Source organism: Aythya ferina (assembly GCF_964211825.1).
Source record: "Aythya ferina genome assembly, chromosome: W".
NCBI lineage: Eukaryota > Metazoa > Chordata > Aves > Anseriformes > Anatidae > Aythya > Aythya ferina.
The window spans coordinates 2,869,212-2,895,080 of NC_140313.1; the positions used below are offsets into that span (position 1 = coordinate 2,869,212).

The 25,869-nt window shown below is 51.7% G+C and overlaps 1 protein-coding gene across 10 annotated transcripts in view; it reads left to right on the top strand.

The window, feature by feature from the left end:
- Window positions 1-25,869, top strand: part of LOC311426278 (atos homolog protein B-like) — a 78,073-nt gene that overhangs the window by 27,120 nt on the left and 25,084 nt on the right. For 7 of the 10 annotated variants that reach the window (XR_014686648.1, XM_084502543.1, XM_084502541.1 and 4 more), the window contains 3 exons: window positions 19,743-19,835; window positions 20,524-20,726; window positions 24,575-25,825. Coding sequence is in view for 9 of the 10 variants with exons in the window: in XM_084502543.1 (XP_084358669.1) it covers window positions 24,752-25,825 (1,074 nt within the window). In the remaining variant the exon portion in view is untranslated. Of the gene's footprint in view, window positions 1-11,575; window positions 11,677-11,791; window positions 11,930-12,071; window positions 12,206-12,743; window positions 13,043-19,742; window positions 19,836-20,523; window positions 20,727-24,574; window positions 25,826-25,869 lie in introns of those variants that run through there. The other 3 variants (XM_084502544.1, XM_084502542.1, XM_084502546.1) reach the window with 3 other exon arrangements.

The following is a 25,869-nucleotide window of genomic DNA, read 5'->3' on the forward strand; positions in this document are numbered from 1 at the left end:
CCACCCTGGGCAACCTGACCACGTCTCTGTTGTGGTTTAACCCAGCTGGCAGCTCAGCACCACACAGCCATTTGCTCACCTTCCCCCCTCCCTCTCTGGGATGGGGGAGAGAAACAGGAAAATGAAGCCTGTGGGTAGAGATCGAGACAGTTTATTAGGACAGAAAAGAAAGGAAAATAATAATAATGATAATAGTACTACTACTAATGATGTGTACAAACAAGTGATGCATAGTGCAATTGCTCACCACCTGCTGACCGATGCCCAGCCTATCCCCGAGCAGCCACCCCCCCACCCCAGCAAGCCCCCCCATGTTAATTGTTCAGCATGACCCCAGATGGTATGGAATACCCCTTTGGCCAGTTTGGGTCAGCTGTCCTGGGTCTGTCCCCTCCCAGCTCCTGCTGCACCCCCAGCCTGTCCGCTGGCAGGACAGAGCAAGAAGCTGAAAAGTCCTTGGCTTGGTATAAGCACTGCTCTGCAACAATTAAAACATCGGGGTGTTATCAGCACTCTTCTCATCCTAAATCCCAAACAGCACCCTACCAGCTACTAGGAGGAAAATTAACTCTGTCCTAGTTGAAACCAGGACAGTCTCTGTCCTGGCTGGGTCCCATCCAGTAACCTTCCCCTCTACGCTAAGAGAATGAGAGAGGCAGGATGGAAAAAGGAACAGTCCCTGCTGGGGCAGAGAGGGCCAAGAGTTAGGTCTGCACTAAGTGAGGGGGAAGAGCTGGGGTGGAGATGATGCTCTGCAGATCTGGGCTACAGCTGCAGAAATCCCCTGCGTGATCTGTGCCCCTCTGGCAGTGCTGCAGACACTGGGCGTGTGTCCTGGGGGATCTGGATTGCTGCTCACCTCCTCCAGCTCTGGGTTGTTTAATTTCTTTCTAGACTAGCCGGACTCTGCTGAGTTTGACTCCCGGTAGTTCTGCTCGTCACTGATGAGGGCCAGTTCCCCATGGGAATTATGGAAGTAGGGTCAGTGATTAAAGCAAATCACTGTGTATTTAGGGCTCTTCCTGGAGCAGGCATTTGGCATTCCCAGTTAGGTATTTTGTAGCAGGTTCTAAAATAGGTACTTGGTATCTCTGCCAACTAGAGCCATAGATTAAATACACCCCCCACTAGTCTGTGTTTGGGGTAGTCTTTTGTTTCAATGTCCCTCAGGTCTGTAGGCTTGCAGCTGGCTGCAGGTACCTCCTGTCCTGCCTGGCTGTACCCTTGGCTGGGAGGGATGGAGATCAATGGGCTCCAGCATCCTCTAGAGACACCCGGGAGCCCTGGCCCTGCATTGTGTCCATTGCCTGCTGAGCCTGTTGGAGAAAGGGAAGGGAAGCTGCTGTGTGTTGTGCCTGCTTGCAGGAGGCTCCAACTGGGGCAGGAGGCGGTTGTGTCCCTCTATGGCACGGGTGACTGCTCCCTCCTGCTGGCCAGCTTCTCTGCCCATCTCAGCCTGTGAGCTCAGTCTCTGCAGATTAACCTTTTGCCCCATTCCTCCTGCAGGGCTTCCTCCTGCCCTGGGAGGTTTTGGGCTCCACACAGGTGGTGGTGAGTGAAGATGAGGTGGTGGAGGTGATAAGGGGCTGGAGGACAGGAGAGGAGCAGTCAGAGCAGCAGGTCTGTGCAGCCTGGGAGAGGGGAAGGGGGTGTCACTGCTGTTGGCAGCTGCCTGATGAGACTTTGGAGAGAAGCCAGAGCCGGGCTCTCCTGGGAAGTGCCCGGGAACAGGATAAGAGGCAGCGGCACAAGATGCATCAAGGCAAATTCCAACTAGATATTAGGAAAAATATTTCCCCGCAAGGACAGTTGAACTCTGGAGCAGGGCCCAGAGAAGGGGGAGCAATCTCCAAATTTGGAAAGCCTCAGCCCTCAGTAGGGCCAGCCCCTGAGCAACTTGCTTGAGGTTGACCCCACTCCAAGCAGGATTGGACCATGAGGTCCCTTCCTACCTGCATTGCTGCCTGGTCCTGCAGCCCTCAGGGCACTTGGCAGTGTAACAGCTCACAGTCTGTTGGGCTGATGTGGTTGTAGGTGCACAGAGGTGCACAGTTTGTTTGTCCATCCCCTGGCCGTGGCACAGCAAACAGCAGCCTTTCTCCTGGCTTGGTTCACTTCAGCTGTGCAGTACCTTCAGTGCTTGGAACAGAGGTGCTGCAGCATCACCCAGCTCATTGCTTTACCCCTACCTATCTCAGCTGGAGTGCCCTTCTCCCCAGAGCACCATGCTATTCCCTCCCTGCTCAAGCATAAATAAAAGACTACGGCAGCAAAGCACAGGACGATAAACCACCCACCCTTTTCCGCTGGGAGCATGGAGCTGTGATCTGCAGGGGGATGCTTGTGCTTTCGGGGCCTGGAGAGGATGCCAGCCCCTAGCTCCACAGCTGGAAGGGCTCTGGGTTTATCTTCCCCGTGGTGCCTGTCCCAGGCCCAGAGATGGTGACAATTGGAGGGGGAAATCACCAGCTGTCTTTTTAAAGGCTCCAGCTGCCTGACCATCCCGAGCAGATAGGGAGCAGATGGAGGCTGAGATGAGTCCAAAGGACTGTCTCGAAACAATTACTTGCTCACAGTATTTTCTGTTTCTTTGCCAGCTTTTTATTCTCATGGCTGCTCGTTTCTTGATCGCGTCCTGTGAGGCTGGCTGCTGGCAGCTTCATTAGTCTTGTCTTCAGAAACATCTTTGATCTGCGATTTATTGAGTCTCCTAGCTTTGACTCTGGTGTCTGATGCTCCAGAAGCCTGAGTTCCATGTGCAAGTGCCAAAAGGATTTTTAGTGCTTGCAGACAGGACAGGGCAAGAGTAACAAAACAGAGGAAAGAGGGCAGCGTATAGCCTGGGCAGAGCTGACCTGCAGCAACAGCTACATGTGCCTCCCCATCTGGCAGAGGATGCCCCTGGCATTCAGGCTCCCCAGACACTTTTATGTGGGTTTTCAAGGTCTAGGACATTTCCATGAGCCTGCGTTTGTCCCCAGCTCCCTTCTCAAGTTGTTCATCTCAACCTTTCCCTTGGGCTTGTTGCTGCTGGGCTGTGACTCGGTGCAAGCACTGTGCACTCCCTTCCCCTGGCCGCCTCTCTGCGCCATCTGCTTGTTGCTCAACCCCACTCTGGGCACTGTTGAGTTACTTGGATATCCCTGTTACAACACTTGTTCATTATGAGCAGTGGGGTCCACTTGTCTGAGCCAAGAGGCCCCTGAAGTTTCTTCCCAGCTGCATGGGTAAGTCACTGTGTGGCCAGGAACTCGCTGGTGTCTGGTGGTCCATGGAGAGCTCTCGGTTCCTTCGTGGGCTCCTATGGACATCAGATTTGGGGGGATGTCTGTGTCTCTTGTGACATAGCTTCCACCAGGGTTGGTGTTTTGGACCTGCTAGTGATGGTTAAGCTGCTTTCTAAGATCTCTGAGCTGTAGCAGCGCAGCAAGCCACAGACTACAGCAGCAGCAAGCTGAGCTTGCTCAGGAGGGTCTTCATGTTGTAGGGACAGACGTGGGAACTCTTGTCTTGTGCAGGAGGCTTGTCTGATGTGGCTGTGTCTTGAACCCATCCCTGTTTGCTATCGCCCCAGTGAAGATGCAGGATGCTGATATGCAGGTGCCTCGGTGCTGTGCAGTCCCTGCAGGCTGCACCCGCTGGTGTGCTGGTGCTAGCCCCTGGACAGGTCTTCTGCCACCCAAATCATGGGCCCTAGTGTCCTCGATGCTGCCATCTCCATCCAACACCTCCATCCCAAGGCCGTCCCCACTGTGTGCAGCTGCAGGATGCACTGGAGGTTTGGGGCTGTGGACCAGGGGGTTTGGGAGTTCCATGGGGTGAAGCAGGAGCTGGTGCTGCCCTGCTGGCTTGAATATGCCTGGAAGCAGGCATCCCAGGCCCTCTTGTTGTGCTTCAAAGAGGCTTGTACACTTCTGTGTTTGCTTGGGCAACAGTGGGAGTGTTCAGTTGACAGCTGTGGCACCCTTTTCCTAATGCCAGCAGAGAGTTTCTCGCTTCTCTCTTATCTTTAGTCCTCACTGGAAGGAGAGATTTTGCCTTTCCCTGACAAGACATGGGACACTGAATTCATGGTAGAAATGCCTCTTCCTTGCAGCAGCCCTCCTGGATTCATCTAGTTCTTTACAGTCAAACATGTCTAAAGCCTCACCCTGAATTCCTACACAGCTTGTGTCACTGCTCTGGCCTTCACAGCCTTGAGACTCCCTAAACCGCAGCTGGAAAGGGATGAGTTGGGTGGAGGTGTGGGTGGTATCTCCTCCTCCTGTGTCATGTAGATGTCTAGCACGGGGAGTGGAAGAGATGCTGGATGTCCCTGCAGCTGCTGCCACCTTATCTGCAGGCTTCAGCTTCATGACACCTAGCCAGGTGCCTGTGCTCAAGTGCCTCCCTTGGAGGGCTCTTACCGTAAAAGGAAGTGTATTGCAAGAGGGGTTGTGGTGAGAAGGGACTCTTCCATGGGGTCAGCACTATGTGCACAGTTCTTGCTGCCCTCCTCACCGCAAGCGCTCCACCTGCTCCGTCTTCCAATCTGTAGCTTTGATGCTTGTGTGCCCAGAGTCACTCCGGGTAATGCAGTGTCCTCAGGACCTTCTGCGGTGACCTGGTGAGCAGTAGGGCAGGTAGGGAAAGGTGACATTGCTGTGGCTCTGCCAGCTGGGGATTCGTCACTGGCTCTGGTGGGGTGTGTATGTGAGGAGGCTCAGGCTGGCAGGGCTGTAGGTGGGCAGCAGTCGGGGATGGGGGGAGATTGGTGTAGGTTATGGTGCGAGCTGCAGAGATCAGGAGGGAACACTGCTTGGGTAAGGATCTGAGGATACTGCACCCTCAGTAAGTTTGCAGACGACACCAAGTTAGGTGCGTGTGTCAATCTGCTCGAGGGTAGGAAGGCTCTGCAGGAGGATCTGGATAGGCTGGACTGATGGGCTGAGGCAGGCCAACTGTATGAAGTTCAACAAGACCACGTGCTGGGTCCTGCACCTGGGGCACAGCAACCCCAAGCAACGCTACAGGCTGGGAGATGAGTGGTTGGAAAGCTGCCAGGCAGAGAAGGACCTGGGAGTATTGGTTTATAGTCGGCTGAATATGAGGCAGCAGTGTGCTCAGGTGGCCAAGAAGGCCAACAGCATCCTGGCTTGCATAAGAAACAGTGTGGCCAGCAGGTCTAGGGAGGTGATTGTCCCCCTGTAGTCGGCTCTGGTGAGGCCGCACCTCGAGTACTGTGTTCAGTTTTGGGCCCCTTGCTACAAGAAGGACATTGAGGTGTTCGAGCGAGTCCAGAGAAGGGCGATGAAGCTGGTGAGGGATCTGGAGAACAAGTCCTACGAGGAGCGGCTGAGGGAGCTGGGCTTGTTCAGCCTGGAGAAAAGGAGGCTCAGGGGCGACCTTATTGCTCTCTACAGGAACCCTAAAGGAGGCCGTAGCGAGGTGGGTGTTGGTCTATTCTCCCACGTGCCTGGTGACAGGACAAGGGGGAACGGGCTAAAGTTGCGCCAGGGGTGTTTTAGGTTGGATATTAGGAAGAACTTCTTTACCAAGAGGGTTGTTAGACATTGGAACAGGCTGCCCAGGGAAGTGGTGGAGTCACCATCCCCAGAGGTCTTTAAAAGACGTTTAGATGTAGAGCTTAGTGATATGGTTTAGTGGAGGACTTGTTAGTGTTAGGTCAGAGGTTGGACTAGGTGATCTTGGAGGTCTCTTCCAACCTAGATGATTCTGTGATTCTGGATATGCAGAGGGATGCACCTAAACAGGGTCTGCTGGCTGTGGAGGACAGGGATGTGGGGTGAGAGTGAAGAGCAGCACACTGCGGGGTGTTGCAGAGCTGTGCTGCCATGTGGAGGATGTGGGGAAGGTGGAGGATGTGGGATCAGGCAGTGTGTGTGGTTGCAGGGACTCAGGGAACAGTGAGGAGGGAAGGTGGATGGCTGTGGTTGTGTGTGGTGGTAGCTGGGGGCGGGTGTTGACTGAGAGGGAAAAGAAGGAGTATCTGAGACTTGAGCAAGAAGGGTCCCATCATCCGCTGATTGCCATGCAGACTTCCTTCAGCTTGCAAAGCCTCAGCCACCAGCCCTAGTGCACCCTGACAGGGGCTCACACAGCAACGAGGAGCAGGCTGTTCCTGCTGCCCACTCAGGTCATGCTTCTCTGTGACAGGGAGTGGACAGCATGGGAGTTAATAGTAAGTTATTTGCCTTTCCTTTAGGATCAAGTTAAACAGGTCAGGATAGAGTTCTCCAGGGCGAGAATAACCAACTCCAGGGTGTTATTCCTCCTCTTGGCACATCAGATAGTCAGGCCAAGAGGACCATTAATCCTAATGTTTGTGCTTCACTTAGTGTGGTGATGATTTAGTCCTGCTTGGACCTGGCAGATGCCTCCCTTGGACAAATGTCCTATTGAACACGTGGCAGCATGTAGGTGCCCTGGTCACGGCCATTATGCTGAGCAGACATGTCCCTGTCCTCCACCAGGACCAATGTTTTTTGACCTTGGGTCGATTTACATGAGACCAAGCCTGCTGACAACAGACAGGAATAGCTTATTCCACCAGCAGAAAAGTGTTTTAGGATGGGAGTTGGCAGGGTTCATTGATAGAGCTTTAAACTAGGTATGAAGGGGGGCAGAACTGGGGACACTAGAAAGGAGCCTGAATGTAACATGCCAGTTCTTGTGGGTGAGGAATGTGCTAGGAATACCTCTCAGTCTTGTGTCTTGGTGAAGGATGAGGATGACAGAACATTTTGCAGGAAGGACACAAGGGTTGGTGAGAGGTTGGTAACTATGGAAACACCTGAGTGTGGTCAGGAGGGTATTAGGGCTTCTCCCTCCCAAAAGGTGGCCCAGCTGAGGCGCATTTACACTAATACACGCAGCATGGGGTAACAAACAGGAGGAGCTGGAGGCCACCGTGCTAGTAGGGAACTATAATGTAGTTGCCATCACAGAAACCTGGTGGGATGATTCCCATGACTGGAGTGTGGCCGTTGATGGCTACAAACTGTTCAGAAGGTATAGGCGAGGAAGGAGGGGAGGAGGAGTTGCCCTCTATGTTAGGAAGTGGATAGATTGTGAAGAGCTGTGCCTGAGAAACAGCCATGAGCAGGTCGAGAGCTTGTGGGTGAAAATCAAGGATCGGTCCAGTAGAGGACATCTAGTGGTTGGGGTCTGCTACAGGCCACCTGATCAGGGGGAGTCTGTTGACGAGGCCTTCTTGCTTCAGCTGCAAGAACTGTCGTGCTCACAAGCTCTTATCCTGATGGGGGATTTCAACCACCTGGGTATCTGCTGGGGTAGTGGCACTGTGGGTTCCAGGCAATCCAGGAGATTCCTGGAGTCTGTTGAGGATAACTTCCTGGTCCAGGTAATAGACGGACCGACCCGAGGTGAAGCCTTACTAGACCAGGTACTCACCAATGTGGAAGAGAGCATTAGAGAGGTTAAGATTGGAGGCTGCCTGGGCTGTAGCGACCATGCCCTGGTGGAGTTTGTGATCTTGAGGAATATGGGTCTGGCAAAAAGCAGAGTCAGGACCCTGAACTTGAGGAGAGCAAACTTCTGGCTGCTCAAGGAATTACTGGCTGGGATCCCCTGGGAAACTGTCCTTGAGGGCATAGGAATGGAACAGAGCTGGCGGCTCTTTCAGGACATCCTTCTGAGAGCGCAAGAGCTCTCCAACCCCCAGCAGAAGAAATCGAGCAGAGGAGACGGGTGACCGGCATGGCTGAGCAAGGATCTGCAGCTTAAACTGAGGGAAAAGAGGGAAATGTACAGGAAGTAGAAGCAAGGTTGTGTAGCCTGGGAGGAATACAGGGGTGTCGTCCAGATATGTAGAGACAGGATCAGGAAAGCCAAGGCACAGATGGAGCTGAACTTGGCAAGGGATGTGAAGAATAACAAGAAGGGGTTCTACAGATACATAGGCAGGAGGAGACAGGCCAAGGAGAGTGTTCCCCCTCTGATAAACGAGACGGGAGAACTGGCTTCCTCAGACATGGAAAAAGCTGAGGTACTCTATAAGTGCTTTGCTTCAGTCTACACTGGTGGTCAAGTTTCCTACGTCTGTCAAGACCCTGAACCTCGAGGAGAGGGTGAGAGGAGCAGATTCCGTCCCACTGTGACAGTGGAACAAGTCCGGGACCGCCTAATGAAATTGGGTGTGTACAAGTCCATGGGGCCAGAGGGTATACATCCCAGGATGCTGAGAGAGATGGCTGATGTGGTTGCCTAGCCGTTCTCCATCATATTTGAAAAATCATGGCTGTCGGGTGAAGTCCCTGGTGACTGGAAAAAGGGAAACATTACTGTGAGAAAATTCTCAATAATTTTCTTCAGACAGGATCTTCTGTGAAGCTATTTTATTCGTGATTGCAATGGCGGGTGTCCTGCAAGCAGGAGCGCATTATAGTAAACAAATCATAACCTTTTATTCCCTATTACCCAACGCCCTACCTTGGAATACAGAAAATTAGTTGTCTACTGCAAAAACACAACTTAGTTTCTCACAATTCCCCCTCTTCTTTTCTTAGTCCTATTGTTGTTTTTGCACCTCTTTTTTTTTTTTTTGGAAGCACTGAATTCCTGGTTCTCTCCCCCCTTTGGGCTGATTGCAGGTAATTTTACTATTTACCTTTTGACATACTACACAACTCCTGCATACTTGTCCAGACAGAGTGTGTGTGTGTATGTATATATATATATTCCTACACATACATATTTCCATAGCACAGCATCACACATTGCTTGAATTCCCCAGTGACCCTCTTGATGTAAAACAGTTAATATTTGCCTCATTAGCACTTTATTCAGCATTTCTCTCCCCTCAGGGAGTATCTGTTTTCCTTTGGACTTCGTGACTCCTAATTCCTTAAAAACCTCTTTCTCTTAAAAATGTTAGTTCTTTTTAGTTTTGGGTAGGGGTAGCTCAACAGTTCCCTGAATCCTCTCTGGATTTATTCTTCATCCCCCCTCAGACACTAGATGCCCTAAATATTTGACTTCTCTTTCTATGAATTTTAATTTATTTTCCAATACTTTCAAGCCCTGTTTTCCCAGGAAGTCAAATAGCTTGTTAGTGGCTTCCTTCACAACTGCTTTCTCCTGTCCTGACAATAAAAGATCATCCACATACTGTAACAATAACACCTCCTTTGGAGGTTGGAATTACTCCAAAATTTGTTCTAGAACTTGCCCAAATAAATCTGTGGCCCTGTGAACCCCTGAGGTAAAATTGTCCATCTGTATTGCTGCTTCCACCCCATTTCAGGGTCTTTCCACTCAAAGGCAAATATATCTTTGCTCCCAGGGTCTGAAAGCACCCCATTAATAATACCGTTATTCCAGCCTAACGATTTACTATTTGAATGCCACATTTCATTATCAAATCCTTTCCCAACAAGTTAGTCCCTGCTTCGGGTGCATATAATAACTGCCCATTGATCATTCTATCCCTAGTCTCAGTTTGGTGTCCCCAAAAAGTGGCACTGTTATCCCAGTCCCTTCTACCCCCATCACATTTAGGGTTTCATTAGTTAATTTAAGCCTTGATACTTTACAGGCCAGTAATGACCTAGCTGCCTCAGTGTTCTGGGTTCACATGGCAAGGTTCTGGTACTGGGGGGGCTGCAGTGGTAGCCCCTGTGAGAAGAATCCAGCAGCTGCCCCATGTTAGATGAGGGCCAGTTTCAGCCGGCTCCAAAGGGGCCCACCGCTGCCCAGAACCAAGCCATGAGCAATGCAGTTTAAATCTCTATGAGAGCGCATCAAAGAAAAGGGAAAAAAAAAAAAAAAAACTGCTGCAGGACAGCAGCTGGGAGAGTGAGGAGTGAGAAACCTCCCTGCAGACACCAAGGTCAGTGCAGAAGAGGGGGAGTGCAGTGCAGAGGTGCTCCAGGTGCCGGAGCCAAAGCCCTCCCGCGGCCCACAGAGAGGCCCCTGGTGGGGAAGGCAGACCCCTGCAGCCCATGGTGTACCGCAGCAGAGCAGATCTCCACGCTGCAGTCTATTCAGGACCAGCCCAGGAAGGTCAGCACCCCACAGCAGAGCAGGGGGGAGAGTTACCGTGAAGGAGCAGTGGAAACGAAGCACCATGGACCAACTGCAGCCCCTGCTCCCGGCCCCACCACCATGCCACTCAGAGCAGGGAAGAGGTGGAAGACAGTGGATGGGGGAAGGTGCCTCCGGCTTGTTTCTTTGTTTCTCACCACTCCAGCCCATCAACAATAGGTAATAAATTTTATTAATCTTCCTATGCTAAGTCTGTTTTGCCTGCGGCTATAACTGTAGAGTGATCCCTATTGAGGTACACTTGAGGAGCCCTCGAGGTGCGCTTTTTCATTTATTAGGGAACTAGGTTTCTGAGAAGCCCCAACTCCCCTATTCTGAATTTATAACAGCAATCTCTCCTCCTTCTTCCACTCCGGATACTCCTATTTGAAGTGGCCGGCCTGGCCACACTTAAAACATCTTCTCAAAGCCTGTCCCTGCTAGGATTTAGGCTGCAACACAGGTAGCTTTCCTTGTCTGCCATTCCTTTGTCTCTCTTCTTCTCCTTTCCATCCTGAGCCGTCTATCTCCCCCTCTGCCTCACTACCTGGTATGCTGTGAATACCATTAGTTTCGCTCTCTGCTTTTCCTTCTCGTCTCCCCTCCTGGCATACACCTTCATACTACCCGCGCTGTTCACTCCATCCTCCCACCTTCTGGAGCTTTTTCTGCATATCTGGCCAGGTTTTAATCACAAAATGAACTTTCAAGAGCCTTTGGGCTACTGAGTCCTCAGGATTCATCCCCAAGTACTTTCTCATTCTGACCCCGAGTCTCTCATATGATTTCTGTGTTGTGGGTTGTTATTATCACAGTTAGATAAGCAGATATTTCTGCTCTATCAGAATTACTCTCGGTCTGGGGGGTGTTAGTTCCTTCCCATTCTTGTATAGCTGTCTGCCGAATCATTCCCCTCCTAAACATTCTTCTCCAGGGAATAACATTCTCAAGATTGACATTTCCCCCCCAGGAATACAAATTAGTCCTTAGAAAGAGATTTGACTGTTCTGCTAGGCCCTCAATTAAAGACTTAATTTCCTTCTTAAAACTCCTAACCTCTCTGTGGGGGGTGTGGCACCAGCCCCACGTTGGCGCTGCACGGCCCTGCACGGCCCCACAGGGACCCCCCCACCTCCCTTCCTGCCGCTCTGCGCTCCCCAGCACGACTTCTCCAGGGACAGTGTCAATTGCAGTCCCTGTCTCCCCTCCTGGAGCACCTGCCGCTGCCTCCGGTGCAATATTAGGATTATAGGGAGCATAACTTGATTCCTCCTCCAAAAACGGAACCTTATTGTTTATATATAAATTTCAAGCCTGAATTTTCATCAGACCTGTATTTTGGCCAAAATACTGAAGTTCCTTTTATTAGCTTTTTAGACCGGACAATTACACACTATCAAATCATTTTTAATTATATATTTTTTCATCTTTTTCCCTAGTTTTTGGGTTGTTTGTTGTTTTTCCAAATCCTTATCATTTTCTCCAAAGGACTATCTTTAGGCACAATCCCAGGGTCACCAACCCCACACTGCTGACTCTTGGAACCCTTAATCTCCAGCTCTTCTTGACATGCTGCTGTGGACTTTACCACCCACAGGATACCACACGCCTTCACCTAGGATTAAGAGAAAGGTGGGGTGTACTGCCGAGCACCTCACCTCACCGTGCTCGGGGTACCGTACACCTAAGGGCCCAAACCTCTGAGACTCTCTTTCACTCATCTCTCTTTCGCTTCGTCCCTCTCCAGCCAAGGGGACTTTGTTCGTCTCCTCGCGGGACTACAGAACCTCACAGATCGAGACTCCACACTTGTTTTGCAGTATAAGTGCGTCTCATTCACACTCCACACAAGAGTCTCCCTGAACCCAACCCAAGGCAAGACACGGTAAGGTTTCCGTTACCTCGGTCCGTGCACGGCTTCCTGGTCTGGGTTATCAGCAGTAATCCCCGTGCCTTTTCCCGATCTGGGCTGGACTATCTCTGGGCTGTGTCTGTGGTATGTCAGCGCTGGCCTCCCTTCTCCCCAGAGCTTCGCAGAGCCTGTCTTCAGATTAACAGTCTCGGTCCTTTGCCGGCCATACCGAGACAACCCACCACCCCCAACGGGACTGCTGAAATCAGCGGGGTGCACCTTCCTGTCTGTGGTGGCAAGAACTCTTCGGTAGGCGACAAGATCCCAGACGAGCCCCCAAATTGTGAGAAAAATCTCAAATAATTTTCTTCAGGCGGAATCTTCTGTGAAGCTATTTTATTCGTGATTGTAATGGTGGGTGTCCTGCAAGCAGGAGCGCATTTTAGTAAACAAATCATAACCTTTTATTCCCTATTACCCGATGCCTGATCACCTCCCCTGTTTCCTCATTGGCTGAGTACTACAGGTTCACAAGCTACTCAATGCTCCTCTATACCACATATGTATAATTTTTCTTTTTCTTCAACCCTTTAATTTCTCCTTTTTCCCTTTTTTTTTCCTTTTCTTATGTTCTGAGAACTTGTGATCTTTGTTTTACTGTTCCCACGCTGCTCATCCTGTTTTTCTCAAGCTTCCTCCTTATTTTGGAAGAGTGAGGCCTTCTACTGTCCACTTATCTACTTAGCATTTCTCCTTATTATGACTACACAACTACCTTGGAATACAGAAAATTAGTTCTCTACTGCAAAAACACAACTTAGTTTCTCACATTACTCCCATTTTTAAGAAAGGGAGAAAGGAAGACCTGGGGAACTACAGGCTGGTGAGCCTCACCTCTATGCCTGGGAAGACCATGGAGCGGATCCTCCTGGAAGACATGTTAAGGCATGCAGGAGATAAAGAGGTGATCTGAGACAGCCAGCATGGCTTCACCAAAGGCAGATCTTGCCTAACCGATCTGGTGGCCTTCTATGATGGAGTGATGGCATCGGTGGACAAAGGAGGGGCGATGGATATCATCTACCTGGACTTGAGCAAAGCCTTTGATATGGTCCCTCACTACATTCTTCTCTCTAAATTGGAGAGGTATGGATTTGAAGGATGGACTGTTAGGTGGATAAAGCAACCTGCTGGTTGCAGCCAAAGGGTTGTGGTCAACGGTTCTATGTCTGGGTGGAGGCCGGTCACAAGTGGTGTCCCTCAGGGGTCGGTCTTGGGTCCAGTGCTCTTCAACATCTTTATCAACAACATAGACGATGGAATCGAGTGCACCCTCAGCAAGTTTGCAGATGACACCAAGCTGAGCAGTGCAGTTGATACAATAGAGGGAAGGGTTGCCATCCAGAGGGACCTTGACAGGCTGAGAAGTGGGCCCATGAGAACCTAATGAGGTTCAACAAGGCCAAGTGCAAGGTGTTGCACTTGGGCTGGGGCAATCCCAGGTATTTATATAGACTGGGAGAAGAAGAACTTGAGAACAGCCCTGTGGAGAAGGACTTGGGGGTCCCGATGGACGAGAAGCTGGACATGAGCCAGCAGTGCGCGTTTGCAGCCCAGAAGGCCAACTATGTCCTGGGCTGCATCAAAAAAGGGGTGGCCAGCAGGGAGAGGGAGGTGATTGTCCCCCTCTACTCTGCTCTTGTGAGACCCCACCTGGAATACTGCGTGCAGGCCTGGGGCCCCCAGCACAAGAAGGATGTGGAGCTCTTGGAACAGTCCAGAGGAGGGCCACTAAGATGATCAGAGGGCTGGAGCACCTCTCCTATGAAGAAAGATTGAGGGAACTGGGCTTGTTTAGCTTGGAGAAGAGAAGGCTCCAGGGAGACCTCTTTGCGGCCTTCCAGTACTTGAAGGGAGCGTATAAACAGGAGGGGGAATGCCTGCTTACATGTGTTGGTAGTAACAGGACAAGGGGGAATGGTTTTAAACTAAGGCAGGGGAGATTTACATTAGATATTAGGAGGAAATTCTTCACTCAGAGGGTGGTGAGGCAGTGGAACCCTGGAGGCATTCAAGGCCAGGCTGGATGCGGCTCTGAGCAGCCTGCTCTAGTGGTTGGCAACCCTGCCCAGAGCAGGGGGGTTGATACTAGATGATCTTTATGGTCCCTTTCAACCCAGGCCATTCTATGATGATTCTATGATGTGGCTTCCTGCAGCCATCCTCTGAGTGGGCGACTTCGTAAGCACAAACAGTGGGAAATTTCCCATTGGTTCCAGTTGGCACCAGGGTCTGGGATGGAGCCACTGGTTTGTACGGTCACACGCAGTCCCCGATGCCCGGGCTGCCACCCACATGACCAGCAGGGGGACAGGGAGGGAGCCTGCCCTCTTGTCTCTGCATGGGATGGCCAGGGGCCACTGTGGGCACTTCCTTTGTCACCCTGGGGTAACCACCACCGCTGTGCCACTGCAAGGTCAACTCCAGAGCATGCACAGTGCTGAGCTCCACAAATTCTCCTTGCCATAAAACTTGCACATGTGGTGCTGGCTGCACTTTACCCTTGGGAATGGTGGTACACGATGGCTACTCCAAGGTGGAAAGACATGGTTTCACGAAGAGAAGCTAGCCTGGAGGAATTTTCCCCTTGTGGCCAGCTGTTGTTCTGGGCCTGGCTTGCATCCTGCAGCACTTCCCATCCCATGCATCCTTGGGGAGGGGACTGGGGCCAGCCCACCCTCTGTCCCCCCTTTGCCGGGTGAGCAGGTGCCACGGGGGCTCACAGGGGTGAGTAGCTGTGGTGCAGCCTGACAGCATCCTGCTGCCTCCATAGGGATCCTCTTGGGCAGCCGAGAGTTTTCCCCACCCCCAGCTCTGCCGCTGCCTCTTTGTTTTCTGTCAGAAGCTTCCGTGCCTTTTCATTGCTGTTGAGGCGCTGAGCAGGAGCCTGCATGTGCAGTGTACGCGTCTTACTGGGGATGTGACACAGGCTGGCAATCCTGCTGGGCTGCGCATCACCCCGCAGGGCTGCCCCTCTGGCTGAGCAAGGCTTCAAGGCTGCTGCTTTCCTCCAATAAACCTCCTTTCTCCTTGGCAGTGCTTCTGCACCTTGCCACAAGTGGAGTAAGTTGGATGGGGAGGGGATGGTCCCTAGCTGGGCTCTATGTGGGGCTCACTGTTGCAGTCCTCCCATGCCATCACTCCTGCTGGGAAGACACCTGAGATGAGAGCGAAGCAGGGTCCTGTGAATATGGCGGCGGCTGAGGATTGCATGTGCTGTGCCTGCCTCTCCACATATTTGATCTTGACTTCCAACGGGGACTGAATTCCTGTGCTGGATTCTGGGCTAGGCTCTTGTGAAAGGATCCAATTATTTCAGAGCTTTGAGCATCTCCATTTGCTGCCCATATTTGCAGCACCCAGGTGTGCACTGTTTGGAATTCCAAGTGATTAATGTGACTGTGACATCCCTCCTAGGGGTGTTATCTTTGCTTGCTGTCCCCCACCGCCCCCTTTTTCCTCCTCCAGCGTGGAGCCTGTGAGACAGGCAGGCAGAGACAAAGGTCTGTCCTCAACCTGGGCTGTCCTCCCCGTGAGTGGCTGCTGCTTGGGATTTCCCCACTCTGCTGGGATTTCCCCACTCTGCATGCTGCAGGTTTCGTGGGCTCATGGTTTATCGCCATAGGCTGCATCGTGGAGGTTTGAGCCTGGGTGGGCAGGGGGTGCTGCCAGCTTTGTAGAGCAGCCCAATTGTCCTGATGGGTTTTGAGCTGCTTTTCATTCTCTGTGCTTTCCCGGGGGAGAGGGGCAGCCATGCATGGAGGGGAGGCTGCTGGGGGAGTTTGGGCATGGGGAAAAGGCATACACAGGTGGCTGTTGCCTATAGGATCTGCCTCCAGACCCTGCCAGCCCCCCTTCCCAGCCGCAGGCTATTGTCAGCATCGCTGCCGGCATGGGAGATGCCGAGACAAGGTGTTGGAAGAGATCCAGATGCAGGGCATCAGGTGGTGCAGGGGTAAAGCCTGCGGACTTCCCAGCTCCCGGGGGAGCTCTCATTGTTATCCTGGCTCAGCTGAGCAGAAGGGTTTGGACCCCACGTAGCCTCCCACAGCACCTGCCTGCAGGGCTGGGGCTGGGGAAGACACTGTGGGGCAGCCCCCAGCCCGTGGTGGGGATGGGGGGTATTTGGGCACTCAGGAGCTCTGTCCCGAGGGGTGTTGTCACCCTGCAGTGATGCACTGGGATGGTGTCCCCACCTGCAGGCTGGGAGGGAGGGAGGGTGGCAGCAGTGGCTCCCCAACACAGTGCCATTGGGCAGAGGAAGGTGCAGGGTCTGTCCCTGGTGGTTTCCAGGAGCTTGCACTCCTGATATGGGCACTGTCTCTTCCCGTCCCAGCTTCCTCCCTGTTATCTGCACAGGGGCCAGCACTAAGCAAGGCTCTGCAGCTGTGTAAATCTGGCACAGCAGCGGGCCTCCTTCAGAGCCCCTGAGAGCAAGGCTTGCCCTTGCAGCGGGGCAGGGATGCTCCCTCCCTCTGCACCCTCTCTCCTCCCCTCTCCCTCCTTTCCACCAAGTGTGAGCTCCTTCCTCCCCAGCCTGAAGCCCAGGGGAGTGCCAGGGCCACCTCCACCCCATTCATCTTTCCCTTCAGGCACCATTTGCTCCGGCAGCATCTCTCTAACTGCCTTCTCTCCAGGATTGCGTCCTTGCCCAGGGATGATGCTGGAAGTGGTCCCCAGCCTTGCCTATCTGTATCTGCTGACAGCCATGTACCTGATCTTGCAGGCCGCAGAGAAACCATCCTCTGACGGCAGCATTGCTACTGGTGCTGCCATCCTTCAGGCATGTGATGGGAACTTTCTGCCTGCCGGTGCTTCTCAAGCTCCTCTCTTAGCCTGTGCCAAACTTGTGGCTTTACACTTCCAATGGTTACATTTTCTTCCTTTTTCTGGGTTCAGATAGGACTGGCAGGGCTGTGACTTATCCTCTAGGCAGTCACTTTCCAGCAGTTTCTGTTGCTTCTTCTCTTGCCTCATGCTCTGCATGTACCACAGGTGATTCTCTGCCCTCCTGTAACGACAGCCCCTCTCCTTCTGTGCTGCATGGTTCCTGCCTGAACCCAGGGAGGCTGCAAGGGTTTCCTTAGCTCTTCCCAGGAGAGGGAGCAAAAGGCAGTATAAACACCAGCTTGGCATTGGTTTTGTCATTTTTGTTGTCCAAAAGGTGCAAGAATCCCTCTTGTCCCTTTCCAGCCCATGGTCTTGGTGCTCTGCCCCAGTCAGTGATGCTCAGACCTGGACATGTGTCCCCTTGTCTTGCTGGCCTTGGGAAGCTGTGTGGGTTCTACTGAGTCCCTTTGGGCACAGCTCTTGCTCTTCTTGCACTGGTGCCAGGTGCCCCTGTTCCAGTCCTCTGCCCATCCTGCCCCCAAATTACTCCAAAGCTGACAGAGCTGCCCCTGACCCTCCCTGCTTCCTTTCTGGCCCACGACGTGTGCGGTGCAGAGCAGTTCAAACAGCAACAGATCCTTTTGCAGGCTGCAGCCTGGCATGTGGTCCAGCTGCTGCATCACCCAGCTGGGAACCCTTCCTCACCTGCCACCAGACTGAGACCATGGTCTTTTTGTCCTGTGTGTCCCCTTCCCTGCCCCGGATGTGCTAATAGGAACAAAAGCAGCAGGCAAGCCATGTCCTTGACCCCTAGGCCTGGCTGTGTCATCCTGCCTCATGGTCTGCTGGCTCAGTGTCCCCGGGGAATGCCAGGTCTCTGCCCCAGTGCCTGGGACATGCTCCCTCCCTTCAGGTCCTGTGGCTGGTGAGGCGTTGTGTCCTTCCCCAGGGCTAGCCAGGCTGGGGGAAGAAGGGAAAGCTCTGGATCCAGGTGCTGGGAGACCCTGGCCAAACCACAACAGGGCTGTGACCCTAGTGGCACTGCAGCACTATAGAAGGGAATTTCTTCTCCTTCAAAATGTGGTTGATACAGAGGGAGCTCTGCTCGACCTGCCTGCCATACAGCAACCATCCTGCTTCTCTGGATGCTGGGCTGCCCTTCTGGCCCCATTCAGCCCTCCAGCTGTTTGGGTCACCTGGGAGTTTGGTGTGAGCAGGGCAGAAAGCAGGAGCTCTTGCCAGGCTTTCCCCCCACAGGCAAAGTCCATTCAGTCCTATCTTAGAGCACTGGTACAGGCCAAACACCAGCAAAATCACAGCTGCTTGGGCTTAGGAGGGGCCGAACCTTTGGTGTGGGCACAGGGAGTCCCACGTGGCACCTGTACAGCTCTGCAGGGCTGGGGAGGACCCAGACCTGCTCCTGTCCCATCCAAGCTGCCAGAAGCAGGGCTCTGGAGATGCCTGGCTCTGGGGGAAGAAGAAGGGAGAGATGTCCAGGTGATGTCTCCCTGTCCCTGCTGTAGGTGCAGTAGTTTGGGGTCCCCATGTTGCTCTGTAGAGGGGCTGTAGGCTCCAGCTGGGTGCTGTAAGGGGCCTGTCCCTCCCGATGCATTCAGGAGAGGAGCAGTACTGTGCTCCTGCTGCTCCCTGTCCCCAGCTGCGGGGCATGTGAGGGGGTCCCGGGGTGTACTTGGGGGTGGGCTGGGGAATCCTGGTGTTTCCCTGCACAGTGCATTTGGCAGCAGCACCTGGGTTGTCAAAATGAGGTGCAGCCCCTCAGGCTAGGGGTGCACACTACTGCCCAGTGCTGGCATCACCAGGTGACTGGCGTGGAGATCTCAGCTGAGATGGGTTTGTGGTGTCAGCATCACCTGATAGACTAATTCTCTTGCAAGGCAGCTGCCTCTGGGGAGAAAAGGGCTCATTCTGCCTGCCTGGGAACTTGGGAAGGGCTGTGGTTGCCGAGGGGTGTGGGTTAGAGAAAGAAAGGTGCAGGCTGAATCCACACATTTGTCCTGGGTGGACATGCGCAGGAAAGATGTGGCTTTCTCCTGCTGCCCTGTTCTGACTCTTGCCGATAGTTGCCAATTTTGTTTCCCAGTGGCCGGCCGTGCCATGGAAGTCATGGTGCAGATCTGCCTTGGGGACGGAGGAGGGTAGCAGCTACCTGGGGAGAGAGCTCTCCCCGTCCTAGGTGGACAGAACATGGTATGCCAACACCATGGCGTCCTGTGTCTGCAGGCACCCACCTGCTCCTCTACCAGCCTTCCTTCAGGGTGCCAGGAGGAGCTGAGCTTTACAAAGAGGACCAGGGGGGTTGTTGTGCTGCAACATTGACTTGCCCTGCTGCAAGTGCTCTGTGGGAGCTGGCGTGTTGCATCTCTGTTCTGGCTGCTTGCTGGTGGTTCCCTTCCCCTGGCTCTGATGGAGGTGGCTTTTGGGCTGGTCTGTTTTCAGAGACTGGAACTAATTTCAAATCTTACTGAAAACATAACGAGGGAACAGCACGTTTTCTGAGGAGGGCAAGGTCAGGCCACATGTTCATTGCACTGATGCAGAATTTGCTGGACCAAGGTGCCAGAAAGGGGTGCACTTGGGTATTTAGTGCCTCTGAGCATCCCTGCAGGGATTTTGTTCATCTGCCTAGCCCTGCTGTTTCCATCTTTCAGAGCAGTGCTCATGGTCAGGTTGCCCAACAGGACACAGACAGTGGCTTCCCTTCAGATGGCTGCTGCATTGAGCCCCCGGCTGAGGCTGCATGGGGAGAGAGCTGCACGGTCCCCAGCGGTGGGCAGCATTTTCTCCTTCACCCAGAGCTTCCTGGGACTGCAAAGCTCCTGAGCAGCCCCACGGCAGAGGGACTGACAATGGAGGTGCCTAAAGGCTCCTGCCTGCTGTGAAAGTGTTGTACTATGAGCTGCTGCCTGGGTTAATTCTCCTCTTTGCCCTCTTCCAGGCATCAAAGCTGTGGTGCTGGTGGATTGTGACCACAATAGAGCTGTGTTGCAGCTGCAAATCTACTTCATACATCAAGGGCGCCTCTGAGCAGGTGAGTGCTGTGCACATAGAAGGATTGCTGTCTTTGCTCTGGGGGAGACTGATTGGGGCCATCATGCTCAGGGTTGTCAGGCTCCTGTTTTCTGCCATCCCTGCCATGCATCTCTTACCGGAAGAAAGCAATTGCAAGCCCTTTTCCTTGTCTGTAGGGCCAGAAAGTGTCAGGTGCTGTGGGCGGATGGGATGGATAGGCATGAGACCAGCGGCTAGCTGGCCCAGAGGTTGCTGGTGATCTGCAGTGTCTTGGAAAGCAGGTCATAGAATGATCACCAAAAAGAAGTAGGAATCTGTTCCTATACACAGATTTTCATGCAGGAAGGCAAGGAAGAAGATAAACAAGGTATGAGAGTTTACAGCTTAGCTTAAAGTATTTGTGGCTTAAATGGAAAGTAAAGTGAAAATACTGCCTGAGATGTCCAATAGATTCATGTGACCTTTGGATTTGGGAGAGGCTGAACTTCAATACTGCCTTCTCTGCCTGTGTGACCCTGTGGGCAGGCAGCACCACGCTTTGGGCAACCTGTGGGAGTGTGTCCCTGCCCATGGCAGGGGGGTTGGAACGGGGTGATCTTTAAGGTCCCTTCCAACCCAAAGAAGTCTGTGATTCTACCCTCCTGCCCTGCTCTCGGTGAGCCTCTGAATCTCACCAGCCCTGCATTTCCCCCTTTCTTTGCCCTCAGAGCTGCTGTGGAGACTGAAGAGCTGGAGAGGATGGCACAGAGGTTCGGAGGCACACCGTGATGGTGGGAGCCATTCCATGGCAGCCACACCACTTCTGGGGGATGCCTAGCTGGCAGGTGTCTTCAGCTAGCTGTACCAACAACAGCCTGCGGCAGGACGGGGAGGTTGATTGGGAGTGCAGTGTTTTTTGTGCTGCAGAGCGGTGAGTGTGGGGGCAGCCAGGGCAGGCTACAGCATGGGGGTTACACAGCCTCAGAGAAGGGATGAGGTTGGAAGGGACCTTTGAGTCTATCTGGTCCAATCCCTGCCCAAGCAGGGACACCCAGAGCAGGGTGCCCAGGATCACATCCAGGTGGCTTAGCCTTCTCCCCTCCAGGCTGAACAATCCCAGCTCTCAGCCTTTTTCATAGGAGAGATGCTCCAGTCTCTTAATCATTGTTGTGGTTTAACCAAACCGGCAGCTCAGCACCACACAGCTGTTCGCTATCAAAGCTATCCCTTGTCTCTCATGAGAAAACAACCAAAAGGGTTTCAAGAGATCCGGTAATCCCAAAGCCAGAGCTTGCATCAATTCTCGTTTAAGTTGTTTAAAGGCGTTTCGTGCTTCTCCAGTCCAGACTAACTTTGACTGATTACTCTTTATCAATTCATATAGAGGCTTTACCATTAGTCCATAATTATAAATCCAAAGGCGACACTAACCTGTCATTCCTAAAAAGGTTCATAGCTCCTTTACCGTTTGGGGTTCTGGAGTCCAGCAAATGACTTCCTTACGTTCAGTTCCTAGTTCTCGCTGACCTCCCAAAATTTCAAATCCCAAATAGGTCACGCGTTGTTGAGCCAGCTGGGCTTTCTGTTGAGAGACTCGATATCCATTTAAACCCAGAAAATTAAGGAGACTTATAGTCCATTGAATACAACTCCCTTTAGTCTCAGTAGCTATTAAGAGATCATCTACATATTGTAACAAAGCCCCTTCAGTGTCTGGAGGTATCCAAGTTTCAAGTTCCTTTGCTAATTGGTTTCCAAAACTGGTGGGGCTATTCTTGAATCCTTGAGGTAGTATTGTCCACGTAAGCTGCGTCTTTCTGCCTGAGTCGGGGTTTTCCCATTCAAAGGCAAATAGGTTTTGGCTTTCTGTGGCTAAGGGTAGGCAGAAGAAGGCGTCTTTTAACTCCAGTATGGTAAACCAGACTTGACTATTCTTTAATTTAGTCAGCAAAGTATAAGGGTTTGCCACTACTGGATGTATATCCTCAGTGATTTTATTTATGGCCCTCAAATCCTGAACTAGCCTATATCTTTTTCCATCTGCCTTTTTAATTGGCAATATGGGTGTATTGTATTCTGATTCGCATTCAACCAATAATCCATACTGTAGAAATTTATCAATTATCTCTTTAATTCCTTTCCTGTCTTCTATCCTCAAAGGATATTGCTTAACCTTAACGGGTTTCTCTCCTGGCTTTAATTTAATAATTATTAGGGTCACATTTTTAGCTCTTCCAGGGACTTCGGTGGCCCAAACTCCTGGATATACTTGATCTGTGATCTCTAAGGGTATTTCACTTTTAGGGTCAGTTTGTATTAGTGCCAAGCTCAACACATTTATTAGTTGTTCTTCTCCTATCCTTAATTCCATTTTCCCTTTTTCAAAGACAATTTCTGCTCCTAATTGCTCTAATAAATCTCAACCTAAGAGTGCCCATGGGGAGTTAGGCATATATAAAAATCTGTGTACGCCCCATTGTTTCCCTAACTTGTACTTCAAAGGTTCACAAAAATAAGCCTTTTCAGGTTTATCGGTTGCACCTTTTACCCTAACATAATCATTCCGTAAAGGCATAAATGCTTAATTTAGAACCGAATATGTTGCCCCCATATTAACAAGAAATTTCACTTCTGTTCCTCCCCTAGCTTCATTATAACAAGTGGAGGATCCGCTAGGGTAGATTCCCCAGGTCCCCGTTATTTCTGTTGAAATCAGGGGCCAATGATTACCCTAGGAAAAGGCTAGTCAATTTGTCCTCCGAAGCCAGGTCCAAATCGTTGTGTTTTTGTTTTGTTTTGTTTTGTTTTGTTTTCATTACATTTCAGAGTTGGTCCAAAAATTCCACAGGGGTTTCTTTTGGACCTTGTTGGAAGCATATTCTCAATTCCCAATTCGTCCAGATTTTAGTATTTACTTAACCGTTCATAATTTTCGGGATGATTAGGGTCTCAGTGGGGGTCGGTCAGGGGAATACAATTGTCCACAGTTCCCTGAGCGGTCCCATCGGCAATCTGAGCTCGCACATGAACTCAGGTTGTTTTAAGAGTTAACTGCTTTTCTGTTTCCTTGACAACTCTCGGACCCATCCTGATCCCTTTGCCCCAGAGGGCTAACACCCGTGATTTTAAGATCTCAGCCTTGGGCTGAGGCAGAAATATTAACATTCCTACATCCTCTTTCCCTGCTCATTCAACTTCAAACACCTTCAACACTTTCAACAACCCTTTTAACACTTCCTTTATCTTTCTCCAGCCTGTACTTTTCTAATGCCAACATCAAAGGCTCAGTCAGGGGCCAACTTAATTCCCTACCTTTTCCCACCAAGATGCTGAAACAACATCAGTATACAACATTTCATCCTGTTCTCCTTCTCAAAAACAACATTGACTGTAGCAAAGTATTATAGTTTAAAGTTCCATTAAAAGGCCACTTTTCTCCACAGTCCAGCTTATAAAGCGGCCACCATTGATTACAATATTTTATCAATGTTTTCCTGTTCACACTTCCACCAGCAGATCCTCCAATATCCTTCCAATGACTCAAAACACATCCTAAAGGGCTTTTCTTTAAAATCCCACCAGTTTGCCTTCCTCCCATTTTCCCAGTTCACACTTTCAGAATACACTTATCACTTACAAAATGCAGCACGCAGGTATCTTTCTATAGCAACGCCAAGAACCTACTATTATTACCAAGAATATAGCCAAAATCACAATAGCAATAATCAGAGTCAAATTCCACATGCAATAAGTCAGAAAACAGAAATAAGTAACACTAACAAATGAACCTTATTAGCAAACTTGCCAGGTTCCAAACGGCAATTAAATGCCAACAAAATCAAACATATACTTAAGGTGCTAGCCACAAAAGTATACACCACCCTGCAGAACTTTTATCTTCCGACTTATGGGCAGTTTCAAATGACCGGTCTACCAAACAAACAAACCAAAACCAAAATAAAGAATACTGTCACTTACAGAGATGGGATCCTTGTCTGCCTCCGCAGTGATCCGTTGAGTCAAGGAGTCCCCCCGAGAAATCCCGGGGGTACCCTAGGGAGTCCTATTCCCAGCGGGTCCTGCAGTCTGGCAGAGAGGGGGTGTCCCATCTGGGTCACCAGATTGATTCAAAGATCAAAGCCGAAATTTCTAAGTGACGAAGTATCCTTTATTGTCAGCGCTGGATGCACGAGGGATCCTTCCGCATAACGTGCATGTTCAAAGTGACAAACTATCTCATATTTATACAGCAAAACAATGAATATTCTATTAACGCCTATACATATTCGATACCTAAACCCGCCTACTCTCGCTTCGTATGCTAATTAGCTTATCAGTCCTTGCGCTTGTGCAAAGCCTCCCAAGAATTGTGGGCAGGGGTCTTTGGGACGTGGGCGGTGGTCTTTGGGAGGAAGACCATAGGTCTTCCTCATGATGTACTTTTCACCTTTTGCTAAAGAATGCCAAGTTGGCTGAATCAGTTGTTTCCCAGGCCGCAGGAATGCCGAATTGGCTCAAGTTAGCTCAAGTTTCAGCCTAACTGAAGGTTGACAGATAACGGGATGTTTCACTTAACAAGATGCTTCAACAGAAGGTCGACAGATAAGAAGATGTCGTATATTTTGTTCTCATTACATTTTTAACTACAAGATTTATTCTATCCTAAAGTGAGTTTATACAATATCAGGAGGTCCAAGCAGGTCTGCCCATCTTCCAGCAGGTCCAGAAGGCAGGACAAGGACCCTGATCCTGGCTGACCTCTCTCCCCTCTCTTTCCAGATGCTGTGTTGCAGTGCACCCCATAAAGAAGGGTTCACTCGAACGTCCTGAGTGAGGGCGTCCAGTTCCTGCCCCTGCCCTCCCACCATCACCTGTGGCACTTTACTGTCCCCTTCCTGCTGCTGCATGGGCTGTCCTGGCTCCAGCTCCACGTGGGGCCCAGCCAAGTGAATCTCCATGCGGCACATCCATGCAGAGACGTCCCTGCCCCCGGAGCCCAGCACAGACTCCGGCCTGCCCCAACCCAGCAGAGAGGCAACCTTGGAGCCTTCCTCGCAGTGCTGCACCCACCACGGCATCCTTATGGGCTACAACAAGACGGAGATCAAGCACCAGAAGGTTTACCAGGTCTCCATATTCTCCCATCTCTCCAGCTCCTCTGAGAGCACGGAGCAGTGTACAGGCAGCCGGCTGGCTGTCAAGAGGGGCTACCCCAAGCAGCAATCTCCAGAGGGGGTGCGGGATCCCAAACGAACTCGCTGTGGTGGCAGGGGGTTGGATGGCAAGTGTGACAGGGGCCCCAGGCAGGTTGCCCTGGAAGATGATGATACCTTCAAGGATGGTCTGCTGGTGGAGGAGCTCTCCCTGTGCAGCTCTGCCCAGCACTTCTCTCATAGCGGGCTGCGGGTGGTGGAGCACCGGTGCAAGGGCAGCCCTAGCCACAGCCCCAAGGCCAGAAGAGAGGACAAGATGCAGGATACCTCCTCCTCCCGGCCTCAGCACATTGCTTGCAGTACTTCACACATGAGAGACGGTTGCCCTGTCCTGCTGGGGGATCAGCCTGCGGACTGCAGGGAGAACGGGGAGCAGGTGAGTGGCCACAAACTACTTGACCTTGATTTGCACAATATTGCACAAACATCCCAGCTGGACTCTGGTGGGAGGAGAGAAAAGCCAGGGAGCAGCCCTGCTCACAGCAGCAGGGCTTGCGGAGGAGAGGAATGGCCAGTGGTGGCCAATGGGTGCAAGGAGTCCCCGGCTCCACAGACAGTACTCAGACACGAGCCTGGCAGCCTGAGCTCCCTGGAGAAGACGCCTTGCGGGAGCAGCCGGGTCAGTGGCAGCAGCTGCCGGGCCAAAAGGAAGCTGCTGCCCACTGGTGAAGTTGTGGCCGACTCCTGCTCTGAGGACGAGAGCCTGTCCCCATCGGAGAGGAAGAAGACCCTGCCATGCCACCTAGTGCCCACAGCCTGCCGCAGCACAGACACCAAGGGGGCCCCTTTCTGGAACCACCTGCTCCCTGCAGCCAAGGTGAGCATTGCTGGGGGGGTAGGAAGAAGCAGGGAACAGCCTGG